Here is a 22,482-nt window from a genome sequence, read left to right as displayed (position 1 = left end):
CTACAACCAGGATCTAAGAGATCTTAAGGGATATGGAGGGAGGGGATGTAGATTTTCTTTTAGCGAGAAATGATACTTAAATGCAAGAGACAGAGTAGAAACTGAGAAGCATAGTCCCGTCCAACATATTTTTGTAATCAAGTTACAAGTTCAAGTTTCAAGTTTATTAAAATTTGATGGTTCGCCTATTAAATCTAAGCGAATTACATAATAAAAGAATAATAGTATAGAACAGTAAAACAAGTATACGGTCTCAGAATTATGGGGGAATCATCATAGTTTAAAAAAGGTACAGAGTGGGCATAGATTTTCTGGTGTGCTGAGGACAGTAACAGCTGCCAAGTTTTTGCCCACTGGGCTAATTGGCTGGATGGGGCATTGGTTGGATTTGGTTTAGGCTATCACTAAGGTAACAGCCTATGTAGACAAGCAAAAAGGGATTACTGGAGCTGAACCCTACTGGGAATTGATTGAAGTTCTCTCTGCACTGCCTTCCAGTGAGACCAGTTATTTACAAAAACAAAAGTGGCTTTAGATGAGCTTTGGTTCCTCTCTACCTCTGCATTTCATCATCGAGTCTTGGCAGTACAAGACCACAGGAAGGAACCATTCTGTTTTGAGAAATGACACTTTTGAAGCCCACTTATGAAGTATCCACTTTGAGGCAGCTTGGCTGGACCATAGTGCAGCATACCTCTGCCCATGGCATCCCTAACGTCTTCCGATCCAGGCACTGGTTCCGTAAGCTCGTCTGGATGGCTTTTGTTTCCTTTGCCCTCTGCTGTGCTCTCTGGCAGTGCACTGAAATGGTGCTGACTTACTACTCATACCCCTCACATGACAAGATCACCCTCATCTCCAGTGCCAAGCTGAAATTCCCGGCTGTCACCATCTGCAACCTGAATAGTGTCCGGCTCTCGGCTCTCAATAGGAGCTTTGCTTTGTTCACGTCATTACAGGTAGGAGATTTCACAGAGTGCTTTATCTTTCTTTACCACTGGCCCATGTTGCTATCTTTCTCCAAGCAACAAATCTGAGCATGTTTAGGACTCAGAGTTAAACAAGACCATATGTTACCTGTATAGTGGAATATGTGGAATATCTTTTGTTCTTTCATTTGTATGACACTGTTTTTGATTAAAAATCAATAAAGAATTTTAAAAAAAAGACCATAGAGACCTAAATTCTCAGATGCCTGAGTTCCACTGCATGGCCACCTGACCTGCTTTAGTGGTAGAAATTTCTTCTCCACAATTGTAACACCAGATTCTGACATACAAGTAGGGCAGGATTAATTCATCGAGGGCCCCTAGGCACACAAGTACACTGGGCCCCCTGCCCCACCCCACCCCACCCCACCATGCGCCCAGGTGGAAACAGGAAGCTGCGTCAGAGGGAAGCTTTGGGCAAGCAGCACCGCTTGCACAATTACAGTTCCTGTTGCCTTTCTTACCTGCATTGCTTGCTTGTCTTACTTTCCGTTGATGGGGGGTGGGGCTGCGTTGCCGATCGGGGTGGGGCCCGTGTTGCCGATCGGGGGGGGGCCCGCATTGCCAATCGATGCTGGAGGGGCCCATTGCCATTTGGAAAAAACAATTTTGATGCCCTCCTTCATCGGGCCCTAGGCACGTGCCTACTTGGCCTATTGGTTAATCCTGCCCTGCCTACAAGCCAGCTTCAGCAACATATATCTTGTTTTCAGTTGTAACAGTGTGCTATCATTACACACCTCACATAAGCCACCTGGCCTCACAGGATGTGATTTTAGCTTAGGATTTAATAATGGCATCATGCCCATGATCCAGGAATGAGCAGACGTGAGACTGAATCAGCTTGCTCTCAGTGACCCCCTTAGCATGCAGCATACAAGAAAATAAATTATTATTATTATTTTCTTTTTTTTTTCTGCAGCACAAAATGTATTAAATATTTTGTAAGTTTGATGTATGATACTTAGGCCTCCTTTTATGAAACTGCGATAGCAGTTTCTAGCATAAAGAGCCACGCTGAATGGCCTGCGCTGCTCCCGATGCTCATTGAGTTCGTATGAGCGTTGGGAGCAGCGTGGGCCATTCAGCATGGCTCCCCGCGCTAGAAATTGCTATCGCAGTTTCGTAAAAGAGGAGATTAGTTTATTTTGCTTTGCTTTTCCTATTTTTAAATGGAGTTCTTTTTATTACTTGGATTGGATTGGATTGTTAACCACTTTGATCCTTTTTGGCAAATTGGGCGGTATATAAAGAGTTTAATAAACATTCAGAACATTAGATAAAATAAGTGCACAGCCATTTGAAAGTACAATGTGGTTTCATACCAGATTTATTGAAGGTCACCACCTTTAACCATATCTTGCATATTTAATGAGCAGGAAAAGCATGCTGAGCTTGGCTCATAGAATTATTTCCAATTTGTCAGGGGGGGGGCAGAGGTGTTGATTGGAGCCGTATCTAACCATTCTTTTATTTTGGTACGAACAGCACCAGGATTCCAACTTTGTAGAACATAAATAGCAGTGGCATACCTGATGGGACAGGAACCCAGGGCAGGTCATCCCCTCCTCCAGGCAGTGAGAGGATGTGTGGAGCGGTCACGGACCACCTGCATGCGGCCGTCAGCTCTGGAACAGGAAGTTGATGTTTGAGGGAGCAGGTGGAGGAGTGTGTGGCGCAGTGGTTGGCGCTTCAGCTCAGCACCCTGGGGTTGTGGGTTCAAACCCTGTGCTTCTCCTTGTGACCCTGGGCAAGTCACTCAGTCCTCCATAGCCCCAGGTACATTAGATAGATTGTGAGCCCACCGGGACAGATAGGGAAAATGCTTGAGTACCTGATTGTAAAACCACTTAGATAAACTTGATAGGCGGTATATAAAAACCTAATAAACTTGAAACTTGACCGCAGCCCTGTGACCACTCCAACACCCCCAACTCCTTGCACCTGGGGTGGACTGCCCCCACCCTTGGTTGTTAGGTGCCATTGACTCGTGTTTGAGTCCTATCAACTTGATGAATTACAGATCTAAAAAGAAATTGTTTTTTTTGTTTTTTTTTATATATAATATTTCTTTATTAAGCAAGTTGATGACATACAAGGCAATACGAAATAATATACCCAACCACAGGTCTAATACAGTCGCCCCCATCATAATGGCAAGTAATAAAAATCATAAAGCCAAGCATAAAAACTGGCAAAGAAAAGATACATGCTCAATACTTAATTTTTCGTGTTTAGCAAATGAAAACACCCAGGACCCAAACCCCCCCCCCCCCAAAGAACAAAGGGACCCAAACCAGAGCAGCATGGAAGGAATCATGAACCCAACAACCTCCCTACCCACCCCAACCCATGCGATGTAGTGTATCTCAGATCTCAGGGTAATAAACAAAGAGACCAAGAAAGGAAGCAATAAAAGAAATGCAAGAAGAAAGGGAAAGTAAGAAAAAGAGAGAAAGGAGCCTACTAACAATTGAGCAACAGACTACGTTCCCGGTGGGGAAGAGAAAGCTAAAACCCTTCCCAGACATCCTGAAACCGGGTCCAAAGGCGCTCATCACGCGTCCCTGCCGCCCTCCGCTCTAGTAGAGCCAGGTCATAAAGAGACATATGCCACAAAGAGAAGGAGGGAGCACGCGACAAACGCCAAAAGACCAAAATGGCCCGCTTTGCCAAAAGAAGAGCTTTAAAGACAAACAGTCTCTGCCCCTCAAGGATGCAGGAGAGGGCATCCCCTCCGTAAAAAAGAGCTAAAGAAGGAATACATAGAGGCAACGAAGGGATCAAGGATAGCAGAAAAGTCCATACCCGCTGCCATAAAGTCTGAGTCACAGGGCAAGCCCAAAACATATGCCCCAAGGTGGCAGGTGCTAGGGAACATTTGGGGCAACCATCATCCTCTGCAAAGTCCGCTCTATAAGCTCGCTGTGGGGAAATAAATGCTCTGTGCAAAAACTTATACTCCTGCTCCATATGGAGCATATTAACAGAGAGAGAACGCAACCGAACAAAGCATTGAGAAATCAAAGGAGAGGAGATAGGGGAACCCAAGTCAGCACTCCACGCCCCCGCCAACCATTCGACCCTCCCAAATGTCGGGGAATTAGACAGCTCACAAACATAGTAGCGAAGACGCGGAGCCGGGTCCTCCCACAAAGCCAAGCTCTGACCAAGAGCCTTCGCCACTGAGACGTGCAGATGAGTCCCTCCCAGACTCGAAACATAATGGCGAAGTTGTAAATAGCCAAAAGTATCTATCTGGTCCAATCCATATAAAGACGCCAAAGCAGCTGGTGGTAAGAGAGTCCCCCCCCTCAGTGAGAGCATCCCCCATTCTACGAATCCCGCTAGCGTGCCATAGATGGAACACCCGATTATCAGTGCCCGGACTAAATTGTAAATTCCCCACAAGGGGCAACATGGGAGAGATATTATAATTTATACCCAAATGGCGGCACAGCTGTTTCCACAGGAGTCTCATATAAGACCATACTACATGCTCCCGCGTGCCTGAGTCCAGCTGTGCAGAGGAAGCATGCAACAGAAATAGACCAGACAGGGGGTATAGGAAGTCTCGGTCCACCGGAAACACCAAGAAAGAGGAACTCTCCAGGCACCAGTCACGAATCAGCCTCAGACCACACGCTAGATTATACACTCGGAGATCCAATAATCCAAAGCCCCCCTGCTCCACCGGTAACATCAATGTGCTAAGAGACAACCGCGGTCTCCTTCCTTTCCACAAGAAGTGCCGCAAAGCAGCATACAGCGCCTCCAGGTCCCTACGTCGGAGCCAAATGGGCAAGGTCTGAAGCATATAAAGCCATCAGGGTACAATCATCATATTATACAAAAAGATGAGGCCCGCAAGAGAAACCGGCAAAGCACCCCAGAGGCGCAGGCTCTCAACAGAGGTCCGAAGCAAGGGTCGCACATTAAGCTCATAGAGGTGATCCAGGGAGGACGGAATCCAAACACCCAAGTATTTCACCTGTTGGGAGGCCTCCTTCAGTGGAAAGTCAGACCACAAATGAGAGACACTCAGGTGAAGCGGCAACGCCTCCGACTTGGAGACATTAAGTTTAAGCCCCGAAAGCTCCCCAAACTGCCGAAACAGGTCCAATAAGATCGGGAGGCCGGAAACCAGAGCAGTTAAAAGGACCATGATGTCATCTGCGAAGGCCATACAGCGCAGGGACGAAGCGCCTACCTCCACTCCAACAAGCGCAGGATGGGTACGGATACAGAGTAATAAAGGTTCCAAGAATAGGATATAAAGCAGGGGAGACAGAGGGCATCCCTGTCTCGTACCCCGTCGTAAAGAAAAAACCTGCGATGCAACCCCGTTAACCAGTACCGCAGCCTCGGGGCGGGAATATAGGGCATGGAGGGCCCCCATAAAGAACCCAGCCATCCCATACCGATGCAAAAGTGGAAAGAGAAAAGCCCATTCCACCCTGTCAAAGGCCTTTTCTGAGTCAAAGCTAATAGCCAATGCGGGCTGGCGCCGAGAGGCACAATGAGCCAGAGCAAGCAGAAGCTTCCGAACATTGTGTCCCGCCTGGTGACCCTTCACAAAGCCCACCTGATCCTTCCCCACCAAAAAAGGAACGAGCGGGGCCAGTCTGTTAGCAAGAACCCGTGCTAGAATCTTGAGATCAACGTTGATAAGCGAAATAGGCCTATACGATTCCACCATCAGAGGATCCTTGCCTGGTTTAGATAACACCGTAATCATCGCTTGCTTAGAACCAGAAGGAAAATGACCCATAGCCACAGCCGTCTCAAAATACCGACTTAGCGGCTCCGCCACAAATCCCTGAAGAAGGCGATAAAACTCCCCACTAAACCCATCCGGCCCCGGAGATTTACAAAGAGGTAAGTGTTTTATAACCCCCAACACCTCTTCCCTAGTAATAGGGGAGGCTAAGAGCTCGCCGTCCGCTTCCGAGAGCCGAGGCAAGGACAACTGGTCTATGTATGCTTGGATCCGAGAGTCTCGGTCCACCACCTCCGCCAAATATAGCGAGCTATAAAAAGCTACAAAAAGTTGTTCCATCTGAGACTGATCTGTTACCAACCGCCCCCCGCCATCCCTTAATGAAGTAATCACAGCGGAAAAGAAATTGGTTTTATGATAATGCCCCTGGGCATTATCAAAAAGGGTATCACTACCAGAACGAAGGAAGTTTTCCTGCCACTGTATCGAGCAATGGTGCGCCCACATCTGGAATACTGCGTCCAATACTGGTCGCCATACCTCAAGAAGGACATGGCAATACTCGAGAGGGTCCAGAGGAGAGCAACGAGGATGATAAAGGGTATGGAGAACCTCTCATATGCCGAACGGTTAGACAGGCTGGGGCTCTTTACCCTGGAAAAGCGGAGACTGAGAGGGGACATGATACAGACTTATAAAATCATGAAAGGCATAGAGAAGGTGGAGAGGGACAGATTCTTTAAACTAGCAGGGGCAACTAAAACAAGAGGTCACTCAGAAAAACTGAGAGGAGACAGATTCAAAACGAATGCAAGAAAGTTCTTCTTCACTCAACGGGTGGTAGACACCTGGAACGCGCTTCCCGGAGAGGTGATAAGCCAGAGTACAATTCTGGGGTTCAAAATGGGACTGGATGACTTCCTGGAAGTGAAGGGAATAACGGGGTACAGATAGAGGTTTACCTCACAGGACACTGAGCAAATAGGGTATGGACTTTTTAGGTTAGGTAGGGAACATTTTCAGGTCATGGACCTGGAGGGCTGCCGCGGGAGCGGACTGCCGGGCGCGATGGACCCCTGGTCTGACCCGGCAGAGGCAATGCTTATGTTCTTATGTTCTTATGTTAGTCCGATAAGGTCCCATGGTTGTTTTCAACATATCCAGCCACCTGATTGCAGGTCACCCTCTTTGTCTGATTCCTTCAATCTTCTGCAGTCATTCAAAGCGCGCTTTGGAGAATTTCGTGAGTGCACTTGTCTTTTTAAGTTCATCACCCATCCACACGAGTGTGCAGTGGACAGCGCCGACCTGAGTTACATCCCCGGTGTCTCCGTCAGAGATTTTGAGATACAAGCTGCTGACCTGAAGGCCTCAGACATGTGGGTGAATAAGTTCAAGTCATTGAATGAAGATTTGGAAAGACTTGCACGACAGCAAGCAAAGTTGGCGAGCAAACACAAGTGGGGAGAAATGAAAAAACTTCAACCGGCGGACCAGCTGATTGTCAAAACTTGGAACGCGTTTCCCGTCACATACCACATACTGCAGCGTGTGAGTATTGCTGTACTGACAATGTTTGGCTCTACATATGCATGTGAGCAGTCTTTCTCACATCTAAGACCAACCTACGATCACGTTTAACAGATGGAAATCTCAACGCCTGCATGAAACTTAATCTCACCACGTATCAACCAGACTACAAAGCCATCAGCAAAACCATGCAGCACCAGAAGTCGCATTAATGGTAAGAAGTACTTTATTCATCATTGGTTAGGAACAGCATAACAACGTTATTAAAAAGAATTCAGAGACTTATTGTACTTTAAAAGTCTTGGTCTTACCTAAAATGCACACATTTAATTGTATTTAGGTTTAAAATGTAATTCCGTTGAGAGTCATACAATATGTTTAAACTTTAAACATATTGAATGGCTCTCACGGAATTACATTTCAAAACATGTGGCGTTTATGGCTCTCTCAGCAAAAAAGGTTCCCTACCCCTGACCTAGCCCAACATCTGCAGTATTTGGTAATTAGAGCTAGAGGGCTGATATAAGGCTTCTTCAAATCAATCATGATTATTTATGTCTAGTGTGAAAATTCTCATATTGCTGTTAGTAATGCGCTTTAATTATGTGAATTTTGTAATCAACCAAAACGGTAGGATTGTGCAGAATAGAAATTTGGATTAAAAAAAAAAATACTAACCACTGCACAACCACTGTTGTCCTGTGTTTTCTTTATCATCAAATGTTTCCTGATCAACATAGCTTATAGATCATTCTGTTATTATATTCACCAAAGAACTAAACCCTCTCCCCCCAGTTTTACAAAACCACGATAGCGGTTTTTAGCGTAGGCCAGAGCGCTGAATGCTCTGCGCTGCTCCTGACAATCATAGAGTTCCTATGAGTGTCAGGAGTAGCGCAGGACATTGTAAAAGGGGGAGGGGGTAAATAATAAAAAGCCAATTATCAGTCATAATAACAACCCTCAATACGGAGACCACAGCTTACTAACAGCCAAAGCAATATCGAAAACACTTACTCTAAATTTAGACTCCTTCAATAGACTTGGCGTAATTTACAAAATCAGTATAGCTTGCGGGTCCTATGCTTCCAGACGGATTTTCTAGGACATCAGGCCGCCCAGTGGTATAAATTAATATCGGGCTACATGAATAAGAAACCAAAAACAAGTTTGAGAGATATTTGGAGCATTGAGATAAAGCAGCAAATTTCTGCATCTCAATGGCCACATATTTGGATTTTGGACTTGGAGGATGAGATGTACAGCATCAGCATCTATGAGACAAACTTGGTTATTTTTATTACGTAGATCTTTTTGGACCCCGGTTAGGTTACAAAAGTTAGACAGTTTGAAATCTAATAGATGCTAGCACTGCCATATTGATATAGGGATGCAGGACCATCTGTTATTCTATTGTCCCTTAATACTCAGCTTTTGGAAATCAATATGGGGACATATTAATTTGATTATGGAGTCAGTGGTTCCATTATCTTATGAAACAGTAGTCTGTGGGACAGACACTATTATCCCCTAAGCCACCAATAAATAGAAATAAAAATAGATTGCTAGGAGTCATGACTGGAATAGCCATACATATGATCACATCAAATTGGAAGAACTTTGATCGCTTGAATTTTAGTTTCTGGTGGCAAACATTATGTCTTTGTTATAGAATGGAAAAAATGATTGCTGATCAAAGGGGAAATTTTAAGATATTTCAATTAATATGGAGTCTGTTGACTAACTTTATCAATCATAATTGAGCGATTATAACTTACATACCCAAGGGGTGGGAGGGAGGGGGGATTCTTTAACTTTTACAAAAATTACCTGGGGGGAGCATTGTGATGGAATTTATAGTTGGTATTTGGATGGGAGGAAGGGTGGGGTAAAATGATTGCTTATGGTTTATTGAAAATTGTAGTATTTCTTCTGGATTATTATATGTATGTATAATTGTAAATGCACTGTTGATAGTTTGGAAAAGCAATAAAGATATATACATATATAAAAAAAGACTTTTATTAGAAGAACAAACTGTTGCTTGGGATATAATACAGTAGTACCCACTTTGACATCTATCTCAGCCCCAAACTACATATGCTAAAATGTGATCAATGGGCTGCCAAGAGACAGTGGAAACATTGATGTAAGGTTGTATACCATACATGTCATCCTTCTATAAAATATGTGCTTTTCAATATAAAATAGCATTACAGCCGACTAGGAAAAAATACTATTCTGTAAGAAACTCCTCTGTCCTATACTCAATTCTTAAAACCCTTACTACCTTACCGCACCCAATAGACATTTCTTCAGTGCCCTCTGTGCAAGAATTCTCTTAGGCTCTGGAAATACTTTTTTACAGAAAGGATGGTAGATGTGTGGAACAGTCTCCTGGAAGAGATGGTGTAGACAGAGAGTGTGTCTGAATTCAAGAGGGCCTGGGATAGGCACATGGGATCTCTCAGATTGAGAAAGAAATAATGGTTACTGCAGATGGGCAGACTAGATGGGCCATTTGGCTTTTATCTGCCATCATGTTTCTATGTGTCTACACTTGGATTTGACACATTCTTTATGAATGTTTAGACTTTGCATAAGTTGTGGGGAGGGGGGGTGGCATGCTTGGGCTTTTCACAAAAAGAGAGTTGTTCCCTCTGGCACTGTGATTACATTTGGAAAACTTATTTTGATTCAAGATGTTGCTGAGACATGGAGGCTTGTTTTTTTTTACCAATGAAGCTGAACGTGCGTTGTATGATTGCTAGTTGAGTGGGGTCTAATAGTGTTGAAGGATGCCCCCTAATTATCACATAGGGCATAGGTTGGTTTGTTTTTAGAGATTCAATTACCCTAACATTGACTGGTTAAATGTTACATCAGGGAGTGCTAGGGAGGTAAAATTCCTAGACATCATAAATGACTGCTTCTTGGAGCAACTGATCCAGGAACTAACGAGAGGGAGTTATTATAGATTTGGTGCTTAATGGAATGGAAGGCATAGTACAGGAGTTAACTGTGTTGGGTCCGCTGGGAAACAGTGATCATAATATGATCAAATTTGAGCTTATACCTGGAGTAACGTTGCAAAATAAATCTACTGTAGAAGCATTTAATTTTCAAAAGGGTGACTATGATAAAATGAGGATAATGGTTAAAAATAAGCTAAAAGGATCAGTCACAAAGGTTAGGACTGTAAACTAGGCATGGATATTATTTAAAAATACAATTGTGGAAGCCCAGACCAGATGTATTCCACATATTAAAAAAGGTAGAAAGAAGAGAAAACGAGAGCCAGCTTGATTAAAAGGTGAAGTGAAAGAGGCTATTACAGCCATGAAAAGGATCCTAATGAAGAATAGACATAAGCACTGGCAAGTGAGATGCAAAACAGTGATAAAGAAAGCTAAGAAAATATATGAAGAGAAACTTGCCAAAGAGGCAAAAACTCATAACAATTTTTTAAGGTACATCAGAAGCAGAAAACCTGTGAGGGAATCTCTGGGACCGCTGGATGATCAAAGAACAAAAGGGACACTCATGGAGGATAAGGCCATAGCGGAGAGACTGAATAAATTGTTTCCTTCGGTTTTTACAGAAGATATAAAAGATCTACCAAAAAAAAAAACAACCTGAAAATGGTTTTCAAGGGTGATGATACAGAGGAACTTAAAGAAATCTCTGGGAATCTGGAAGATGTACCAAACCAAATCAACCAAAAAGTGTTAAATCACCTGGACCCGATGGTATACATCCGAGGGTATTAAAATAATTCAAACATGAAATTGCTGACCTGCTGTTAGTGATCTGTAACCTGTCGCAAAAGTCATCTGTAGTACCTGAAGACTGGAGGGTAACTGGTGTGAATAAACATGTAGATAAAGGTGAGCCAGTTGATGTAGTATATCTAAATTTTCAGAAAGCTTTTGACAAAGTTCCTCATGAGAGGCTCCTGAGAAAATTATAGAGTCATGGGATAGGTGGCAAAGTTCAGTTGTGGATTAGGAATTGGCTATCGGATAGAAAACAGAGGGTAGGGTTAAATGGTAATTTTTCTCAATGGAGGAGAGTAAACAGTGGAGTGCCACAAGGATCTGTGCTGGGACTGGTGCTATTTAACTTATTTATAAATGATATTGAAATTGGAACGATGAGTGAGGTGATTAAAATTTGCAGATGACACTAAACTGTTCAAAGTTGTTAAAACGCATGCAGATTCTGAAAAATTGCAGGCAGACCAGATGCTAGGGTCCACCTTGGGAGTTAACGTCCAAGAAAAACATCTGGGTGTCATTGTAGACAATACAATGAAACCTTCCAATGTGCGCCCAATGTGTGGTGGTGGCTAAAAAAGCAAACAAGATGTTAAGAATTATTAAAAATGATATGGTTAACAAGACTAAGAATGTTATAATGCCTCTGTATCGCTCCAAGGTACGACCTCACCTGGAATATTGCATTCAAATCTGGTCTTCTGTCAAATGTATCTTTATTGTAAACCGCTTCAAACTTCACGGTATAGCGGTATATAAGAAATAAATTATTATTATTATTATTATATAGTGACACTAGATAAGGTTCAAAAAAAGAGTGACCAAGATGATAAAGGGGATGGAACTCCTCTCATATGAGGAAAGACAAAAAAGGTTGGGGGCTCATCAGTTTGGAAAAGAGACGGCTGAGGGGAGCTGTGATTGAAGTCTACAAAATCCTGAGTGGAGTAGAACAGGTACAAGTGGATCGATTTTTCACTCCATCAAAAATTACAAAGACTAGGGGCTCCGTTTACGAAGGTGTGTTAGCGGTTTTAGAACGCGCTTAGTGCACGCTACAATGTCGCACGCACTAGACGCTAATGCCTCCATAGAGCTGGCATTAGTATTTTCTGTGTAGCGCGGGGTTAGCGCGTGTGGCATTGTAGCGTGCGCTAAAAACGCTAGGGGACACTCAATGAAGTTACAGGGAAATACTTTTAAAACCAATAGGAGGAAATATTTTCTCACTCAGAGAATAGTTAAGCTCTGGAACAGGTTGTGGTAAGAGCGAATAGCGTAGTTGGTTTTAAGAAAGGTTTGGACAATTTCCTGGAGGAAAAGTCCATAGTCTGTTATTGAGAGAGACATGGGGGAGCCACTGCTTGCCCTGGATCAGTAGCATGAAATGTTGCTACTCCTTGGGTTTTTGCTGGGTACTAGGGACCTGGATTGGTCACCCTGAGGATGGGCTACTGGGCTTAATGGACCATTGAGCTGACCCAGTAAGGCTATTCTTATGGTCTTCAACTTTTCAAGTTTTATTTAAAATTTGATATACCGCTCATCAGATTTCTGAGCAGTGTACATATTTAAAGCTGTAAATTTGGGTGACAGACAATATGGCAAACTAACATAAAGTAACAAGAGGCATAAGGGGTAAGAAATAGGATAGGAAGCCATTAAGGGATTGAACGATTAGGGGTGGAACCTGTCTGTAAGCAGAAATTTGAGGGAAGTAAAACAATGTTATAGATTAAAAGGCATCCTTGAATAAAAATGTTTTAAATTTGCCTTTGAAACATTCTAATGTTGTTTCACCTCCCTAGCACTCCCTGATATAGCATTTATCCAGTTAATATTGGGGTAATTGAAATCGCCCACTATTATACTGTTACCCAATTTGCCAGATTTCCTAATTTCTGCTAATATTTCTTTATCTGTTTGTTCGTTTTGGCTAAGGTGGATGGTAATACAACCCCACAAGTATACTCCTTGTCTTCACACACAAAATTTCTATCCATAAAGATTCCACACAGCGGCGTAGCGAGGGAAGTTGACACCTGGGGCAGCAGCACCTGGCATCGCCAAACCAAGCGCCCCCCTTCCCCCATTCTTCCCTGCCACTTGAGTGCTCCCGAACTCTTCTCCATCACTTGAGTGCCCCTGCCCCCGAGTACCTCTTGAACTGTTCACCGGCATGAGCAGCCTCTTCCACCTGCTGCTTACGCTGGCTTCAGCTCCCTTCTGACCTGACATCCTGGTCCCATGACTAGGAAGTGATGGCAGAAGGGAGTTGAGGTCAGCATGAGCAGGAAGTGGAAGATGTTGCTCGCATCAGCGAACATTTACAGAGGTACAGGGGATGGAGAAGAGGAGAGGAGCTGGTGCCCCCTGCAAAGACAGCGCCCAGGGTGGTCCGCACCCTTGCCCAACTTACTACACCACTGATTCCATGCTGCTATCTTTCATGGATAATATTTATTCTGTTTGACTCAATTCTCTCTTTTAACTTATAACGCACCCCCCCCCCCCATTTGATCTGCTCTATCATTGTAATATAATTTGAACCCTAATAACGTGGAGGGACATAATCAAAATATATCTATAAGTCTGATTTGGGTGTATGGTGCTAGATGCCTAAAGTCAGCAGTGGGAAAATGCCCATTTTTTAAAAATACATCTATAATATATATATATATATATATATATTTTATTTTTTTTTTAATCATCTATCTGAACATCTAGGCTATTGTTCTTCCAGCCTGCTAGGACATCTGTTTTTATACCACATTTTCAACCAAAATTTCGTCCAAGTCCCAAACACTCAGATCAAGACCATTTGGACATGGGAGGGGACAATCTTGTAATGGACTGGCCACCCAGACATGGACATAAGAACATAAGCAGTGCCTCTGCTGGGTCAGACCAGAGGTCCATCATGCCCAGCAGCCCACTCACGCGGCGGCCCATCAGGTCCAGGACCTGTATAGTAATCCTCTATCTATACCCTTTTATCCCCTTTTCCTTCAGGAAATCCCCTCTTGATCCCCAATACCGTACTGTGTCCTATCACACCCTCTGGAAGCGCATTCCAGATGTCCACCACCCTTTGGGTGAAGAAGAACTTTCTAGCATTGGTTCTGAATCTGTCCCCTCTCAATTTTTCCAAATGTCCTCTTGTTCTTGTAGTTTTCGAAAGTTTGAAAAATCTGTCCCTCTCCACTTTCTCTATGCCCTTCATGATCTTGTAAGTCTCTATCATGTCCCCTCTAAGCCTCCGCTTTTCCAGGGAAAAGAGCCCCAGTTTCTCTAATCTTTCAGCATATGAAAGGTTTTCCATACCTTTTATCAATCGTGTCGCTCTTTTCTGAATCCTCTCGAGTATCGCCATATCCTTCTTAAGGTACGGCGACCAATATTGGACGCAGTACTCTAGATGCGGGCGCACCATCGCCCAATACAACGGCAGAATAACTTCTTTCGTTCTGGTTGTAATACCTTTCTTGATAATACCTAGCATTCTATTCGCCTTCTTAGAGGCCGCTGCGTATTGTGCCGACGGCTTCTTTGTCTAGTCCACCATTACCCCCAAGTCCTTTTCTAGGGTACTTTCACCCATTACCAGCCCTCCCATTGTATAACTGTACTTCGGATTTCTGTTTCCTACATGCAAGACTTTACATTTCTCTACATTAAACTTCATCTGCCATCTCTTCGCCCACTCTTCTAGTTTGTTCAGGTCCCTTTGTAAATCCTCACAGTCCTCTTTAGTCCCAACTCCACTAAATAGTTTGGTGTCATCTGCAAATTTTATTACTTCGCACTTCGTCCCTGTTTCTAGATCATTTATAAATACATTGAACAGCAGCGGTCCGAGTACCGACCCCTGCGGAACACCACTCGTGACCCTCCTCCAGTCAGAATAGTGGCCCTTAACTCCTACCCTTTGCTTCCTACTCGCCAAACAATTTTTGATCCATCCATGTACGTGTCCTTCCACCCCGTGGTTCCTCAGTTTCCGTAGTAGGCGTTCATGGGGTATCTTGTCAAAGGTTTTTTGGAAATCTAAGTATACAATGTCTATGGGGTCCCCTTTGTCCATTCGTTTGTTAATTCCTTCGAAGAAGTGCAATAAGTTTGTTAGGCACGATCTTCCCTTGCAGAAGCCATGTTGGCTTGTTTTCATCAGTTTATTCCTTTCTAGATGCTCATCGATGCTGTCTTTTATTAGTGCTTCCGCCATCTTCCCCGGAACAGAAGTCAAACTTACCAGTCTGTAGTTCCCCGGGTCACTTCTTGATCCTTTTTTAAAGATGGGTGTAACATTTACTATCTTCTAATCCTCCGGGATCACGCCTGTTTTCAGGGATAGATTGCAAACCTGCTGTAGTAGTTCCACTATTTCCTCCTTTAGTTCTTTCAATACCCTAGGGTGGATTCCGTCTGGGCCCGGAGATTTGTCGGTTTTTAATCTATCTGCTTATATGTACGTCCTCAAGGCTTACCTCCGTGGATGTTAATTTTTCTGTTTGATCTCCTTTGAAGACTTTTTCAGCTTCCGGCAACACAGCAGAGGGGCAACTTACAGGGCACTACTGTGACCTTCACAAAAAGGGTGCCATATAAACATCGCACCAGACCTCCCTTATAGGTTATGGTGAGCCCCCCAAAACACCCCCAAGACCTACTATACCCACCTGCCTATAACCCCAATAGCCTTTATGGCTGTAGGTAGCACCTATATAGTGGTAGAGTAGGGTTTTGGAGGGTGCATATGTTCCACCATAAATGTGGTTGTTAGTGGCTTGAGGGCCTGAGTCCTGCTCTCTATAGTTCACTAGCCTACCTCCTAGGCTATTTAAGACACCTGTGTGCAGCTCTACTAGGCTGTCCTATACCAGGTGCTGATGTTCTGGAGACAAGTATGTACTTTTTTATGCTGATCTTTGTGGGGGTGTGAGGGATTCAGTGAACACTGGGGGAGTGTGTGTGGGTCTATACTTTGTCTCTGCAGCGATTATCTGGTCACTTTGGATACCTTTTGGGCACTTATATCTGTTTTTACATTGTCTAACTCACAACGTTTATGTTTCGTCCAGAATGTCTAGTAAAACATTCAATTATCCCAGCAGGATGACTAAGTCTAGGTTGGCCTCCACCCACATACTGCCCTAACCACTCCAAATATGCCCCTTTCAGTTCTGGGCACACAGCAGCATTTAGAGGCATAAAAAGTCATGTGGCATTTCCAGAAAGTCGGTTTGATTATCGGCATCCAAATGCTGACTTTTTAAAACGTGTTTAAGTTTTAATTATGAGCCCCTTAGTGTCCCACTGATTGTCCCCCTTCCACCAGGTCTCTGAAATGCTTGTTATACCTACCTCTTCTAACTCTACCATCTTATTCTTCAGGCTTCTGGCATTTGTATACAGACACTTCAAATTGTGTTTTTTCCATGCATATGTTAAGATGCTGCATTCAGTTAATTATCATGGAATCTTCTTCTTATTTCAGGATTCTGGCCTGGAGATGGCTCATAGGCGTAACCGTTCTCATATCTGGAACTCTTCAGCTGACTTTCCCGAGGAGTACATCCAGTATGCAGGAGCCTTCAAGAAATTTGCCTCTGAATTCAACCAGCTTTCAGATGAGCAGAAGATTGAGATGGGTCATGACTTAGAAGACATGCTGATCTTCTGCAACTTTCATGGTCAAGAATGTAATACAAGGTGAGAAGTGGAGGAGCAGGGGCTTGGGGTGTGAAAGATGGAGAAAATAAGGAGAAACATAGAAACATGAATGCAGATAAAGGCCAAATGGTCCATCTATTCTGCCCATCCACAGCTTCCACTATCTCCTCCTCTTCCTAAGAGATCCTATGTGCTTGTTCCATGCTTTCTTGAACTCAGACCCAGTCTTTGTCTCCACTGGGAGACTATTCCATGCACCTACCAAATTCAAGTTCAATTTATTTGATATACTGCAAAATACAAACAGAACTTTATGCGGTTTGCAATAAAATCAAGGGAGGGGAAGTGGTATTATAGAATAATAAAAACAAGTCCAAAATCAAAAAATACAACGTGACCAATAAAATACAAAAGGGTTGAAAGGCCTGGTATGATTACAATATTTATCAAAGGAGAAAAAGGGAAGAGAAAACTCAAAAGGGTAACAGGGAGAAGAAAGAGGAATTCTAGAGCCAATAAAAATATAATACAATACAATACCATCTTTATTTATATACTGCCAATACCGCAAGGAAGTTCACAGCAGTGTATATAAAACAAACGAGTTAATACAAAAATTGTGAATTGGTTATCCTACAATTACAACCTCTTAAGTACAAATTTCTCAAAAAGTTAGGTCTTCAGATTTTTTTTAAACTCATAAAGTTAATTTGCTAAATAATCAGAATAGGCAAAGTTTCCCATAGTTTAGCCATTTGATAATCCCAGGTTAAGAACATAAGAATTGCCGCTGCTGGGTCAGACCAGTGATCCATCATGCCCAGCAGTCCACTCACGCGGCAGCCCTTAGGTCAAAGACCAGTGCCCTAACTGAGACTAGCCTTACCTGTGTGCATTCTGGTTCAGCAGGAACTTGTCTAACTTTATCTTGTATCCCTGGAGGGTGTTTTCCCCTATAACAGCCTCCGGAAGAGCATTCCAGTTTTCCACCACTCTCTGGGTGAAAAAGAACTTCCTTACGTTTGTACGGAATCTATCCCCTTTTAGCTTTAGAGAGTGCCCTCTCGTTCTCTCTACCTTGGAGAGGGTGAACAACCTGTCTCTATCTACTAAGTCTATTCCTTTCATTATCTTAAATGTTTTGATCATGTCCCCTCTCAGTCTCCTCTTTTCAAGGGAGAATAGGCCCAGCTTCTCTAATCTCTCACTGTATGGCAACTCCTCCAACCCCTTAACCATTTTAGTCGTTCTTCTCTTCTCTGGACCCTTTCAGGAAAAGAAAAAGGATGGTTTTGCAATAAATTAAAAGCTGTCTCAGTGAAGAATTTAAAAAGTTGTGGTATATAATCTGGAGTGCCCCATTGCGAGGAGTTTTAAACAATATACAGTACAATAAAATTTATAATAGATCCTAGCTTCAACTGGTAACTAGTGAAGCTTCAGTAGATAAGATGTGATCCTATCACTCTTCTTCAATCTGAAAATTAGTCTAATAGCTATATTTTACAGAGTTTGTAGTTTTTAAAATATTGTTCTGGGACAGTCTAAAAATGTAACATTACAGTAATCCAATATAGACAGGAATAATGATTATACCAGCAAACGGATTTGATGATGCTCGGTCCCCGTTTCCGCAAGTGCAGTTCCTGTCCCTGCAAACCATCTGATCCCATCTGCATAAGCCTCGAATAGTTATGATCTTATATTGAACTTATTTTATTAAAGTATAAAAGAAACAATATTCTGTCAATTGTCATTTTATAAACATAAATAATACAGAGCAAGGATCAACAAATACTCCTCCACTATTGAGAACTTACCCCCTCTTTTACGAATGCATAGTGTGGGTTTTAGCATCGGCAGTGGCGGTAACTGCTCTGACACTCATAGAATTCCTATGAGCGCTGAAGCAGTAAACTCACGCTATGCATTCATAAAAGATGGGGTTAATAAGCCAAATTATTACAGAATGCTACACAGAAAAATCATGCTAACAGAATACCGCAGTCACACATGACAGGAATAGCAACTGGGGCAACTGCCCCCTGGTCAGAGAGAGCCCTAAGCCAGCTGGAAGCTAAAGAAGCACTGTCTGGGCTTTGCAGTCCCCAGTTATGTCTAACACCAGCTCTAGCAGGATACATATTTCAAATCTGATATATTCTAATCACAAAATAGAAAAATGTTTTGTCCCCCAATTTTACCATAGCGACTATCTTTTCTTCCATTTGCATCTTTGCTTTTCTGAGAGCATTTCCCGCTTCTCATAGGGGTCCTTTTATCAAGCCGCGCTAGCGGGGTTAACACGTCGGACATTTCATCACGTGGCTGGCTAAAAAACTTAATGCCTGCTCAATGCAAGCGTTAGTGGCTAGCGCGGCAGGTGGTTTAACGTGCGGTATTACGCGCGTTAAACCCCTACCGCAGCTTGATAAAAGGACCCCATAGCTTTTCCACATATTTTTGTCTGTCTTCCTCTTTCTGCAATGTCTTGTAATTTATGAAGACTAACTTTTTATCTCTCACCTTTTCAGCTGCTGCATTTGAGAACCAAAGTGCCTTCTTTTCCTTGCTTCCCATACTTGCTTTTCCTTTTCCTTGCTTCCCATACTTCAAGCTTTAGTATATACTGCTTTCTAGACATTTCCCCCTTTTCCCATTTGTGTAGAGATATTTAATGATTCACTTACTTGAAGGCTTATGTTTACCTGGGGGCTTTGATTACCCTGGTCCAATGATTCTAATTTAAAGCCCTCTTCACTAGGTTAGCCAGTCTGTTGCTGAAGACATTTCTTCCCTTTTCTCATAGCTATTAGCAGTCCTTGGAAAATCATCCCATGGCCTAGGAAGCTGAAACATTCTCCACAACACCATCCACACAGCCACACATTCATCTCCAATATGCAAGCTTCTCTGCCCAGGCCTTTACCCTCGACAAGGAGAATCGACAAGAATACCACTTGTGCACCTGACTGCTTCACCTTCTCTCCCAGAGTCACAAAGTCATTTTTGATACATTCCGAGGGGTACCTAGCAATATCATTAGTGCGAACATGGATGAGCAGCATCCCATAATAGTCATTAGGCTTGATAAGTCTCGACATGCTCTCCATAACATCTTGGATTTTGGCATCAGGAAAATAGCATGCCTCTGTACCTCTCAGAAGGGACTCATCAACCACCACTACCTTACATCTCCTAGTGGTCACAGATCCAGCAACTTTGGGGATTTTGAGCTCTCCCTTGGATTCTCCCATCTCCTCAACTTCCAGGGCTGCATATTGGTTCTTCAGTTCAAGAGCAGGTAGAGTTAAAGTATCAGTCCTTCAAGATCCCATAATCTGAATCCCGCTGTTCTCCCTCAGCATAGCCTCTCTTTCCCCACTGCTAGAAATCTTTGACACCTATAGAAGACAAGAAAGAGAGCAAAATAAGAGAAGAGGAAGAGATGAGTGAAGAGGATAAAAAGAGGTAAAAGAGAAGAATAGGTTGGAGAACAAAAGGAAGACTGGAAGTAAGAAATGAGAGGTAGTGAAGTATAGTCTTGTCTAGGGTCATTATTAGTCACATTTTCAGACCCCAATAAGAGACAAAAGAAAAGACAGTGTTTCAGGTCTCCTTCCTTGCAAGTGAACAATGTTTTGGGTATGAATAGCAGCTCCCTCTCACCTCCACATACACTACTAAGTTTCTTTTAATGTACAGTGTTGCCTGGCAGTCTGCAAGATCTTTTGTAAAGGTAAAGTAACCTCTGATATCTCCAAAGTTAGGAGTCTGAACATAAGCCACAGATGAGACATAAACAGTTCTATAGCATTTTTTCACAGGAGTATCTTTGTAATGAGTGTATTTGACAATGTTTTTGTAACATCATTTTAAGATGGTCTTGTTTTAAATGTTTTAACAATTCTGTTCACATAGATCCAAAGCAGACTATCATTGTTCCCCAAGTGGTCCCCATCTGTTTGACCCATTGCATCCTAATTGTTTGTATTGCACAGGAGTTAAACAATGGCTGAGACCTTGCATTTTCATATAAGAGTTCATTTTATTTAAATAATATATCCATGCCTCTATGGAAAGGTGCTGCCCATGATGATAGAAGTATAGTCCATTCTCGTTATTCATGCGTTCATGACAGTTGCATCAATTGCAACCGAATTCCTCATTCATGCTGATGTGTTCACGTATTCGCGAACAGGCACTTTTTTTTAAAAAAAAATCTTTTTTGCTTTCACTGTACCTCATGGTCAGGCTTTGCTTCTAGATATGGCCTCCAAGTATCCAGAGAATGAATTACAGGTATTTCATGCAGGAACCTAACCCTAATTTCCCATAGAATCTTCATTTTCCGCAGTTTTGAGGCATAACATGAAATGCTAGAACCTAACCTCTATTTTCCTTTAGATTCCACATTTCGTTATTTGTGAATTTATGGTTCACGAACATTTTCACAAACCATACTTTTGCGAATAACGAGAACAGACTGTACACTCATATTGGTGAAGAAAAGAATGTGCCTTCCTCCTGTTCTTAGATTAAATTAACTATATCTTATTGTCACAAGATTTTCCTAGATTATGTTTCAGTTCTGTTCTCTTTTTTAGCTTGTTTACTAGATTCATTAATTATAAATTTGGAAACTGCTACACCTTCAACTCCCAGAAGACCACAGATGGGGAAGGGAACTTAATCAACACTGAGGCGCTTAACATCACCAAAGCAGGATTTATGTATGGTAAAAATATTTGATCTTAAGCAAATGTGAGTCTCTCTAAAGTGTTTATAATGAATTGGGTCTCAGTCAAATTTCCAGTGGACAGTAATCAGTTCTTCCATGCAGAACTTTCTGGTACCTTGACTCATCCATGGAAAGTAGAGTCACACATTTATACCTGTTGACTTATATTTAGCACATATTTATTGCCAAAATGAATGTGTGATAACTGCAAAATCACCTGCAATAAAATAACATGTTAATAATATTACTGTGCACTAATACACTAGCATATATTAATAACACTAGCTAACAGTGACAGTACTTGGTTGGGACATCATGCACTAGATATACTTCTGGAATTCTGCAGTCATGGGTGTAGATTTCACCTACTGGACATCACCACTGCACTATAAATATGGCTTATTCCTGCCTACCTCAGGGGCTGTGAATATTGCCTCATTAGCATCCTCAGCTCTGGCCATGGGAAACAGAAGGCCTAAACTGAGAACTGAACTGAGGTCCCTCCACCTGAGCCACTAGGCCAGCTCTCTGAATTATTTCTGACAGAAAGCGTTTAACCAATTTTGTCAAATAAAAATAATTACATCCTATCAGTGGCGTACCTAGGGTATGTGACACCTGGGGCCCATAATTTTTTTACCCCCCCCCCCGCCCCTAGTGCATCACTGCCTGTGAATCATAAATAATCCCTCATTCAATATATTCACGTCATAAAACAAATCAAAAAGTTCATTAAAAAAAAAATTTAATGACCATTAGAAGAGAGCTAGAACCATGCTCTATAACTCAGAGCCACTTGTTCTTGAATGAATCATCAGTCCATTTTTGTTAAATAAAATCTGACTTTTTAACACAAACTTTTATAGGTATCATCAAGTCTATATTATGTACCAGGGTATGTATTGGATCCTCCCAGAGCCCACTGACAATATCCCAGATTCGTTTTGGTTGGAATGGCGACTCATGTTTCCTCTGCGATTGTGCCATGTTCTCAGTATCAAAATGCCTAGATTATATAAAGACATTAAAATATTAGTAGAAACTTGGAAAACA

General features: G+C 42.5%; 1 protein-coding gene across 2 annotated transcripts in view; it reads left to right on the top strand.

Annotated features, from left to right (window-relative positions):
- The window catches only part of LOC117367590 (amiloride-sensitive sodium channel subunit alpha-like), a 267,236-nt gene that overhangs the window by 161,218 nt on the left and 83,536 nt on the right, over positions 1-22,482 (top strand). For both annotated transcript variants that reach the window (XM_033960281.1, XM_033960282.1), the window contains exons 2-3: positions 16,513-16,727; positions 21,296-21,426. In XM_033960281.1, coding sequence (XP_033816172.1) covers positions 16,513-16,727; positions 21,296-21,426 — 346 coding nt within the window. The remainder of the gene's footprint in view (positions 1-16,512; positions 16,728-21,295; positions 21,427-22,482) is intronic.

Source organism: Geotrypetes seraphini, chromosome 10, assembly GCF_902459505.1.
Source record: "Geotrypetes seraphini chromosome 10, aGeoSer1.1, whole genome shotgun sequence".
Taxonomy (NCBI): Eukaryota; Metazoa; Chordata; class Amphibia; order Gymnophiona; family Dermophiidae; genus Geotrypetes; species Geotrypetes seraphini.
Note: the sequence above shows the minus strand (reverse complement) of the source record. Positions and strands in the feature narration are given on the sequence as shown.